Raw genomic sequence first — 11618 nt, forward strand, 5'->3', positions numbered from 1 at the left:
TTTGCTGAGTTTCGCTTCGTCGAAATTGTTCTTTGTGGATTATTAGTAGAAAAAAAAAGGGCTGAAAAAAAAAATTTCGGCTGAAAAAAAAAATATACAAAGCTGAAAAAAAAAGAGCTGAAAAAAAAAATCGGCCAAAAAAAAATACTGAGCTGAGAAAAAAAAAAGATCGAAAGAAAAGAAAGAAGATATCGTTGTCAATTTGATCCAAATTTTTTACATCAGACCATTCTAAAGTTGTTATTTCTCGTTCTTTGTAATCTGCATTGATTCTGATCCCATAATTTCATATAACATTCTAGTTTATTTAATCCTTCACAGTAGTTACCTTTTCTCTTGCTTCTTTTCTTCCTGAAATTTCCTTTGATCATTAATTTTCCTTGATGAGTTCTTGGTGAATTGTTGCTGGAAAATTTGGAGTTGTTTGTTTAGTTCCAAAGGAACTGAAAGAGAATTGTCGAGTGGAAAAAGGCAAGAGCGGTGAGAATATTAGAGGGTTAAAAGCCACATATTTTGTTGAGTGAAAACACGAGTGTAGAGTGATTCACATTCTTGAGTGTAAACACGTAAGGGGGCGAATTGTGAGGTCCATTCTTTCTAACTTTATTTTGCAGCAATCATGTCTCACAATAGTGCTAAGAGTATTCCCGAAGGTGCAACGGAATTGGCTGATTCGAAAATACTTTTAGAGGCCATGATGAGTGAGATGAGGCGTGTGATGCGGTTGGAGTTTGAGCAGGTTCATGAACGGATAGATCTGATAGAGAATAAACGTGTGGAGCAGCCACGAAACGCTCCTAATGCACGTAGGAGGGAAAGAGTTCAACCGAGGGAAGTGAGGGTTGAAGATGAAGAGATTTATGGGGCTGGTTTTGATGAAGATGATCGAGATTCGGTTGTTAGTAATAGGAGACATGGAGGGCGGTTTAGAGAAGATAGGAATCGGGAAGATTATAACTTGGGTAGTATTAAGATGAAAATCCCATCGTTCCAAGGAAAGAGTGATCCCGAAGCATACCTTGAGTGGGAGAAAAAGGTGGAGTTTGTATTTGATTGTTATAGTTATTCCGAGCTGAAGAAAGTCAAAGTGGCAGCAATTGAATTCTCGGATTATGCAATTGTTTGGTGGGATCAATTGATGATAAATAGGCGAAGAAATAGAGAGCCACCTATAGCTACGTGGGAGGAAATGAAAAGGGTGATGAGGAAGCGATTTGTTCCTAGTTATTACTACCGGGAGCTGTATAATAAGTTACAAAGTCTTAGGCAAGGTAACCGGAGTGTAGAGGAATATTTTAAGGAGATGGAAGTGGCCATGATTAGAGCTAACATAGAGGAGGATCGAGAGGCTACTATGGCAAGATTTTTGGCTGGATTGAACCGAGAAATTCAAAATGCCGTGGAATTACAACATTATGTGGAGTTGGAGGATATGGTGCACATGGCCATCAAGATTGAGAACCAGTTCAAGAGGAGAGGCAATACACGTGCAAGCCAAAGTCCAAGCACATCCACTTGGAAACCGAATCAGTCGAAGAAAGATGAGAAGCAATCCACGTCGATGTTGAAAACCGAGCAAAAGCGAGAAGCAACCAGCCATGTTCCTCAAGGTAAAACCGACATTTCTACCTCCAGGAATCTTGACATTAAGTGTTTTAAATGCCAAGGCAGGGGACACATAGCAAGTCAATGCCCAAACAAGCGGGTCATGCTGATGCGAGACAATGGTGACATTGTGACCGACACTGAAGATTCCGACACCGATGACATGCCCCCATTGGAGGACGTTCCCGAAGAGGAATATTTAGCTCCAGATGCATTGACATTGGTGGCAAGGAGAGCATTAAGCTTGCAAACAAAAGGAGTTGAAGAAGTGCAGCGGGAGAACATCTTTCACACTAGGTGCTACATCAAAGACAAGGTATGTAGTGTGATTATTGATGGTGGTAGTTGTACTAATGTCGCAAGTGCAACAATGGTGGAAAAATTAAGACTGCCCATGGTGAAGCACCCTAGGCCGTACAAGCTGCAATGGTTGAATGATAGTGGTGAGATAAGGGTGAACAAGCAGGTGTTAGTTGCATTTCGAATCGGTAAATACGAAGATGAAGTGTTGTGTGATGTAGTACCGATGCAAGCAGGACACTTGTTGCTAGGGCGTCCATGGCAATTTGATAGACGAGTGAAGCATGATGGCTTTACGAACAAATACTCCTTTGTACTTAATCAGCGATCAATCACTCTTGTACCATTGACTCCGCAGCAAGTATATGAGGATCAAGTGAGATTGCAAAAAGAGAGTGATCAAAAGAAAGAGAGTGAACAGAAGAAAAAGAGTGAAAATCAGAGAGAGGCCGAGAAAAATGAGAGAAAAAAGAAAATCAAAATTCGGCCATTGAGAGAAAATCAGAGAGAAAACAAAAGAATTTTTATGCAAACATGGGAGAAATTAGGCAAGCAATGTTTTTAAATCAGCCGATGATTGTACTTTTGTACAAAGAGGCATTTTTCAATACTAACGAACTTGATATCTCTCTTCCTAGTTCTGTTGTTTCTCTTTTGCAGGAGTATGAGGATGTCTTTCCCGAGGAAACACCACATGGCTTACCTCCAATCCGAGGGATTGAACATCAAATTGATTTTGTTCCCGGTGCGACAATTCCAAACCGACCAGCCTATAGGAGCAATCCTGAGGAGACAAAGGAGCTTCAACGGCAGGTAAAGGAGTTGTTAGAGAAAGGGTACGTGGGGGAGAGCTTGAGCCCATGCGCTGTTCCAGTAATACTTGTACCTAAGAAGGATGGGACGTGGAGAATGTGCATTGATTGCCGAGCAATCAACAACATAACGGTAAAGTATCGTCATCCTATTCCTCGCTTAGATGATATGTTAGATGAGTTACATGGTTCTTGTGTATTTTCTAAAATTGATTTAAAAGTGGTTATCATCAGATTAGAATGAAAGAAGGAGATGAATGGAAAACTGCCTTTAAAACAAAATACGGTTTGTACGAATGGTTAGTTATGCCTTTCGGTTTGACTAATGCTCCAAGCACTTTTATGAGACTTATGAATCATGTTTTGCGTGCATTTATAGGTAGATTTGTGGTTGTCTACTTTGATGATATACTAGTTTACAGCAAAAACTTAGATGATCATAAGGTACATTTGAAATCTGTCTTAGATGTGCTTAGGAAGGAAAAGTTATTTGCTAATATGAAGAAGTGTACTTTTTGCACCGATAAGCTTGTTTTTTTGGGATTTGTTGTTAGTGCACAAGGTATACAGGTTGATGAGGAGAAGGTACGTGCAATCCAAGAGTGGCCTAGTCCCACAAGTGTAAGTAATGTTCGTAGTTTTCATGGACTTGCTAGTTTCTATCGGCGGTTCGTGAAGGACTTTAGTAGCATAGCAGCACCACTTACTGAAGTGATCAAGAAAAACGTTGGATTTAGATGGGGAGAAGAACAAGAGAAGGCGTTTCAGCTAATCAAAGAGAAGCTGACCAACGCTCCTTTATTATCTTTACCTAACTTTTCTAAAACTTTTGAGATTGAATGTGATGCTTCAGGTGTTGGTATAGGTGCAGTTCTCATGCAGGAAGGACGACCAATTGCTTACTTCAGCGAAAAACTAAGCGGTGCAGCCTTAAACTATCCAACTTATGATAAAGAGTTGTATGCATTGGTTCGAGCTTTAGAGACGTGGCAGCACTACCTATGGCCTAAGGAGTTCGTGATACACACCGATCATGAGTCCTTGAAACACTTGAAGGGCCAACACAAACTAAACAAAAGACATGCCCGATGGGTGGAGTTCATTGAGACGTTTCCATACGTCATTCGGTATAAGCAAGGTAAGGAGAATGTGGTCGCCGATGCACTTTCTCGCAGGTATGCATTACTCTCTACACTTGATGCAAAATTGCTTGGTTTTGAGCACATTAAAAATTTATATGCTGATGACCATGAATTTTGTGAGGAATATCGAGCTTGTGAGAAAATTCCTTGTGGTAAGTTCTTTAGGCATGATGACTTTCTGTTTCGAGAGAATAAGTTATGCGTGCCAAATTGTTCCTTGAGAGAGTTATTAGTGCAGGAATCACATGGTGGGGGATTAATGGGACATTTTGGAGTAGCAAAGACTTTAGCTATTTTGCAAGAACACTTCTATTGGCCACATATGAAAAGAGATGTTGAGAGAATTTGTGGTAGATGCATTACGTGTAGGCAAGCTAAATCCAGAGTGCAGCCTAACGGTTTGTATACTCCTTTACCAATTCCTAGTGAGCCTTGGATTGATATTTCAACGGACTTTGTGTTAGGATTACCTAGGACTAAACGTGGGAGAGATTCAATTTTTGTGGTTGTGGATAGATTTTCTAAGATGGCACACTTTATTCCATGTCACAAAACGGATGATGCCTCGCATGTTGCTGATTTGTTCTTTAGGGAGATTGTGAGGTTACATGGCATGCCTAGAACAATTGTTTCGGATAGAGATGCTAAGTTCTTGAGCTATTTTTGGAAGACTTTGTGGTGTAAGTTAGGTACTAAGCTGTTATTTTCTACTACTTGTCACCCACAAACTGATGGTCAAACGGAAGTAGTAAATAGAACTTTGTCTACTTTGTTGAGGGCAATCATAAAAAAAAACATTAAAACATGGGAAGAGTGTTTACCACATGTTGAGTTTGCTTATAACAGATCTGTTCATTCCGCTACTAAATTTTCACCATTTGAAGTTGTTTATGGATTTAATCCTTTAACTCCATTGGATTTATCTCCTTTACCTTTGACTGAGCATGTTAATTTAGATGGCAAAAAGAAAGCTGAATTTGTCAAGCAGATTCATGAGAAAACAAGACTCAACATTGAGCGAAAAACGGAGCAGTATACAAAACACGCCAACAAGGGCCGTCATAAGCTGATTTTTGAACCCGGAGATTGGGTTTGGTTGCATATGAGGAAAGAGAGATTTCCGGCGCAAAGACGTTCCAAACTGCTTCCAAGAGGAGATGGACCTTTTCAAGTCCTGGAGCGCATCAATGACAATGCTTATAAACTAGACTTACCTGGTGAGTACAATGTAAGTGCTACTTTTAATGTTTCTGATTTGCTTCCTTTTGATGTAGGTGATGATTTGAGGACAAATCCTTTTCAAGAGGAGGGGAATGATGCAAATCGTAGCACGACTTCAAGGGATCCAGTTCAAGTTCCAATTGGACCGATTACGCGAGCACGAGCAAAGAAGTTTAAAGATGAACTCAACGGCCTGATTCAAGAGGTTTGGGCTCAAGCAAATTCGTGGAGGCCCATTGGACATGAATCACGTGATCCACAAAGATCCATCAACATTATTCAAGTTATAGAAGATTCCGGACAAGGCTAAATTCAGCAAGTGTTTAAGGAAGCTTCTAGAACAGTTGATGATCAACAGAAGATAACATCAGATTTGTTTGAAGTTTAAATCTCATAGAGATATTCTAGGGGTATTTAGATTTTATATCTTTATAGATTATGTCATATCTCTATCGATATTCTTGGTTTTAATTTCCTTATCTATAGGAGGAGATATGACCATATTAGGATTACTTTATGTCTATATATATTCATCTTAGTCAATTTTTAATGAGAGGAACATTCAGAAAATTGTGAGAGTATTCTCTTTGGTTCTTGAAGAACTAATCGAACTTATCGGAAGTTTCCGTGGCGTTCATCATCGACTTATCAAACGGCTTTCCACCACCGTTTGTGGCGTCTTCATCGACTTATCAAGCGGTTTTCCATTACCGTTTGTGGCGTCTTCCCATATACCGAGGTTCTTGTTTCGCATTAAACAACGGGTTGAGGTCAGTTATACCAAGGTTCTTGTTTTTGTCGTAAACAACGGGTCGAGGGTTCGTCAATCAAATCTGATCGTGGAACGATCTTGGGTTCCTTTAGTTGTCGGGTCTCGTCATTCTTGGCGGGAATCGCATCATTTGGTATCAGAGCATCAGGCTTCAAATCGGGTTTATCCTATCCTTTTTTGTTTCAATTTGCTGAGTTTCGCTTCGTCGAAATTGTTCTTTGTGGATTATTAGTAGAAAAAAAGGGCTGAAAAAAAAAATTTCGGCTGAAAAAAAAAATATACAAAGCTGAAAAAAAAAGAGCTGAAAAAAAAATCGGCCAAAAAAAATACTGAGCTGAGAAAAAAAAAAGATCGAAAGAAAAGAAAGAAGACATCGTTGTAAATTTGATCCAAATTTTTTACATCAAACCATTCTAAAGTTGTTATTTCTCGTTCTTTGTAATCTGCATTGATTCTAATCCCATAATTTCATATAACATTCTGGTTTATTTAATCCTTCATAGTAGTTGCCTTTTCTCTTGCTTCTTTTCTTCCTGAAATTTCCTTTGATCATTAATTTTCCTTGATGAGTTCTTGGTGAATTGTTGCTGGAAAATTTGGAGTTGTTTGTTTAGTTCCAAAGGAACTGAAAGAGAATTGTCGAGTGGAAAAAGGCAAGAGCGGTGAGAATATTAGAGGGTTAAAAGCCACATATTTTGTTGAGTGAAAACACGAGTGTAGAGTGATTCACATTCTTGAGTGTAAACACGTAAGGGGGCGAATTGTGAGGTCCATTCTTTCTAACTTTATTTTGCAGCAATCATGTCTCACAATAGTGCTAAGAGTATTCCCGAAGGTGCAACGGAATTGGCTGATTCGAAAATACTTTTAGAGGCCATGATGAGTGAGATGAGGCGTGTGATGCGGTTGGAGTTTGAGCAGGTTCATGAACGGATAGATCTGATAGAGAATAAACGTGTGGAGCAGCCACGAAACGCTCCTAATGCACGTAGGAGGGAAAGAGTTCAACCGAGGGAAGTGAGGGTTGAAGATGAAGAGATTTATGGGGCTGGTTTTGATGAAGATGATCGAGATTCGGTTGTTAGTAATAGGAGACATGGAGGGCGGTTTAGAGAAGATAGGAATCGGGAAGATTATAACTTGGGTAGTATTAAGATGAAAATCCCATCGTTCCAAGGAAAGAGTGATCCCGAAGCATACCTTGAGTGGGAGAAAAAGGTGGAGTTTGTATTTGATTGTTATAGTTATTCCGAGCTGAAGAAAGTCAAAGTGGCAGCAATTGAATTCTCGGATTATGCAATTGTTTGGTGGGATCAATTGATGATAAATAGGCGAAGAAATAGAGAGCCACCTATAGCTACGTGGGAGGAAATGAAAAGGGTGATGAGGAAGCGATTTGTTCCTAGTTATTACTACCGGGAGCTGTATAATAAGTTACAAAGTCTTAGGCAAGGTAACCGGAGTGTAGAGGAATATTTTAAGGAGATGGAAGTGGCCATGATTAGAGCTAACATAGAGGAGGATCGAGAGGCTACTATGGCAAGATTTTTGGCTGGATTGAACCGAGAAATTCAAAATGCCGTGGAATTACAACATTATGTGGAGTTGGAGGATATGGTGCACATGGCCATCAAGATTGAGAACCAGTTCAAGAGGAGAGGCAATACACGTGCAAGCCAAAGTCCAAGCACATCCACTTGGAAACCGAATCAGTCGAAGAAAGATGAGAAGCAATCCACGTCGATGTTGAAAACCGAGCAAAAGCGAGAAGCAACCAGCCATGTTCCTCAAGGTAAAACCGACATTTCTACCTCCAGGAATCTTGACATTAAGTGTTTTAAATGCCAAGGCAGGGGACACATAGCAAGTCAATGCCCAAACAAGCGGGTCATGCTGATGCGAGACAATGGTGACATTGTGACCGACACTGAAGATTCCGACACCGATGACATGCCCCCATTGGAGGACGTTCCCGAAGAGGAATATTTAGCTCCAGATGCATTGACATTGGTGGCAAGGAGAGCATTAAGCTTGCAAACAAAAGGAGTTGAAGAAGTGCAGCGGGAGAACATCTTTCACACTAGGTGCTACATCAAAGACAAGGTATGTAGTGTGATTATTGATGGTGGTAGTTGTACTAATGTCGCAAGTGCAACAATGGTGGAAAAATTAAGACTGCCCATGGTGAAGCACCCTAGGCCGTACAAGCTGCAATGGTTGAATGATAGTGGTGAGATAAGGGTGAACAAGCAGGTGTTAGTTGCATTTCGAATCGGTAAATACGAAGATGAAGTGTTGTGTGATGTAGTACCGATGCAAGCAGGACACTTGTTGCTAGGGCGTCCATGGCAATTTGATAGACGAGTGAAGCATGATGGCTTTACGAACAAATACTCCTTTGTACTTAATCAGCGATCAATCACTCTTGTACCATTGACTCCGCAGCAAGTATATGAGGATCAAGTGAGATTGCAAAAAGAGAGTGATCAAAAGAAAGAGAGTGAACAGAAGAAAAAGAGTGAAAATCAGAGAGAGGCCGAGAAAAAGAAAATCAAAATTCGGCCATTGAGAGAAAATCAGAGAGAAAACAAAAGAATTTTTATGCAAACATGGGAGAAATTAGGCAAGCAATGTTTTTAAATCAGCCGATGATTGTACTTTTGTACAAAGAGGCATTTTTCAATACTAACGAACTTGATATCTCTCTTCCTAGTTCTGTTGTTTCTCTTTTGCAGGAGTATGAGGATGTCTTTCCCGAGGAAACACCACATGGCTTACCTCCAATCCGAGGGATTGAACATCAAATTGATTTTGTTCCCGGTGCGACAATTCCAAACCGACCAGCCTATAGGAGCAATCCTGAGGAGACAAAGGAGCTTCAACGGCAGGTAAAGGAGTTGTTAGAGAAAGGGTACGTGGGGGAGAGCTTGAGCCCATGCGCTGTTCCAGTAATACTTGTACCTAAGAAGGATGGGACGTGGAGAATGTGCATTGATTGCCGAGCAATCAACAACATAACGGTAAAGTATCGTCATCCTATTCCTCGCTTAGATGATATGTTAGATGAGTTACATGGTTCTTGTGTATTTTCTAAAATTGATTTAAAAGTGGTTATCATCAGATTAGAATGAAAGAAGGAGATGAATGGAAAACTGCCTTTAAAACAAAATACGGTTTGTACGAATGGTTAGTTATGCCTTTCGGTTTGACTAATGCTCCAAGCACTTTTATGAGACTTATGAATCATGTTTTGCGTGCATTTATAGGTAGATTTGTGGTTGTCTACTTTGATGATATACTAGTTTACAGCAAAAACTTAGATGATCATAAGGTACATTTGAAATCTGTCTTAGATGTGCTTAGGAAGGAAAAGTTATTTGCTAATATGAAGAAGTGTACTTTTTGCACCGATAAGCTTGTTTTTTTGGGATTTGTTGTTAGTGCACAAGGTATACAGGTTGATGAGGAGAAGGTACGTGCAATCCAAGAGTGGCCTAGTCCCACAAGTGTAAGTAATGTTCGTAGTTTTCATGGACTTGCTAGTTTCTATCGGCGGTTCGTGAAGGACTTTAGTAGCATAGCAGCACCACTTACTGAAGTGATCAAGAAAAACGTTGGATTTAGATGGGGAGAAGAACAAGAGAAGGCGTTTCAGCTAATCAAAGAGAAGCTGACCAACGCTCCTTTATTATCTTTACCTAACTTTTCTAAAACTTTTGAGATTGAATGTGATGCTTCAGGTGTTGGTATAGGTGCAGTTCTCATGCAGGAAGGACGACCAATTGCTTACTTCAGCGAAAAACTAAGCGGTGCAGCCTTAAACTATCCAACTTATGATAAAGAGTTGTATGCATTGGTTCGAGCTTTAGAGACGTGGCAGCACTACCTATGGCCTAAGGAGTTCGTGATACACACCGATCATGAGTCCTTGAAACACTTGAAGGGCCAACACAAACTAAACAAAAGACATGCCCGATGGGTGGAGTTCATTGAGACGTTTCCATACGTCATTCGGTATAAGCAAGGTAAGGAGAATGTGGTCGCCGATGCACTTTCTCGCAGGTATGCATTACTCTCTACACTTGATGCAAAATTGCTTGGTTTTGAGCACATTAAAAATTTATATGCTGATGACCATGAATTTTGTGAGGAATATCGAGCTTGTGAGAAAATTCCTTGTGGTAAGTTCTTTAGGCATGATGACTTTCTGTTTCGAGAGAATAAGTTATGCGTGCCAAATTGTTCCTTGAGAGAGTTATTAGTGCAGGAATCACATGGTGGGGGATTAATGGGACATTTTGGAGTAGCAAAGACTTTAGCTATTTTGCAAGAACACTTCTATTGGCCACATATGAAAAGAGATGTTGAGAGAATTTGTGGTAGATGCATTACGTGTAGGCAAGCTAAATCCAGAGTGCAGCCTAACGGTTTGTATACTCCTTTACCAATTCCTAGTGAGCCTTGGATTGATATTTCAACGGACTTTGTGTTAGGATTACCTAGGACTAAACGTGGGAGAGATTCAATTTTTGTGGTTGTGGATAGATTTTCTAAGATGGCACACTTTATTCCATGTCACAAAACGGATGATGCCTCGCATGTTGCTGATTTGTTCTTTAGGGAGATTGTGAGGTTACATGGCATGCCTAGAACAATTGTTTCGGATAGAGATGCTAAGTTCTTGAGCTATTTTTGGAAGACTTTGTGGTGTAAGTTAGGTACTAAGCTGTTATTTTCTACTACTTGTCACCCACAAACTGATGGTCAAACGGAAGTAGTAAATAGAACTTTGTCTACTTTGTTGAGGGCAATCATAAAAAAAAACATTAAAACATGGGAAGAGTGTTTACCACATGTTGAGTTTGCTTATAACAGATCTGTTCATTCCGCTACTAAATTTTCACCATTTGAAGTTGTTTATGGATTTAATCCTTTAACTCCATTGGATTTATCTCCTTTACCTTTGACTGAGCATGTTAATTTAGATGGCAAAAAGAAAGCTGAATTTGTCAAGCAGATTCATGAGAAAACAAGACTCAACATTGAGCGAAAAACGGAGCAGTATACAAAACACGCCAACAAGGGCCGTCATAAGCTGATTTTTGAACCCGGAGATTGGGTTTGGTTGCATATGAGGAAAGAGAGATTTCCGGCGCAAAGACGTTCCAAACTGCTTCCAAGAGGAGATGGACCTTTTCAAGTCCTGGAGCGCATCAATGACAATGCTTATAAACTAGACTTACCTGGTGAGTACAATGTAAGTGCTACTTTTAATGTTTCTGATTTGCTTCCTTTTGATGTAGGTGATGATTTGAGGACAAATCCTTTTCAAGAGGAGGGGAATGATGCAAATCGTAGCACGACTTCAAGGGATCCAGTTCAAGTTCCAATTGGACCGATTACGCGAGCACGAGCAAAGAAGTTTAAAGATGAACTCAACGGCCTGATTCAAGAGGTTTGGGCTCAAGCAAATTCGTGGAGGCCCATTGGACATGAATCACGTGATCCACAAAGATCCATCAACATTATTCAAGTTATAGAAGATTCCGGACAAGGCTAAATTCAGCAAGTGTTTAAGGAAGCTTCTAGAACAGTTGATGATCAACAGAAGATAACATCAGATTTGTTTGAAGTTTAAATCTCATAGAGATATTCTAGGGGTATTTAGATTTTATATCTTTATAGATTATGTCATATCTCTATCGATATTCTTGTTTTAATTTCCTTATCTATAGGAGGAGATATGACCATATTAGGATTACTTTA

The 11618-nt window shown here is 39.9% G+C and overlaps 2 protein-coding genes across 2 annotated transcripts; both read left to right on the forward strand.

The window, feature by feature from the left end:
* Positions 1–934: 934 nt before the first annotated feature.
* LOC116191013 lies at positions 935–5066 on the forward strand (the record flags this gene model as incomplete). Its single annotated transcript, XM_031520213.1, has 6 exons — positions 935–992; positions 1059–2182; positions 2566–2812; positions 3259–3892; positions 4025–4797; positions 4951–5066. Coding segments are annotated over 6 exons (2952 nt in total), but the record flags the coding sequence as incomplete, so codon positions are not given.
* Positions 5067–6968: 1902 nt separating this feature from the next.
* LOC116191012 lies at positions 6969–11088 on the forward strand (the record flags this gene model as incomplete). Its single annotated transcript, XM_031520212.1, has 6 exons — positions 6969–7026; positions 7093–8216; positions 8588–8834; positions 9281–9914; positions 10047–10819; positions 10973–11088. Coding segments are annotated over 6 exons (2952 nt in total), but the record flags the coding sequence as incomplete, so codon positions are not given.
* Positions 11089–11618: the final 530 nt, after the last annotated feature.

The sequence above is a fragment of the Punica granatum genome, unplaced genomic scaffold (assembly GCF_007655135.1).
Source record: "Punica granatum isolate Tunisia-2019 unplaced genomic scaffold, ASM765513v2 Contig00542, whole genome shotgun sequence".
Classification (NCBI taxonomy): Eukaryota; Viridiplantae; Streptophyta; class Magnoliopsida; order Myrtales; family Lythraceae; genus Punica; species Punica granatum.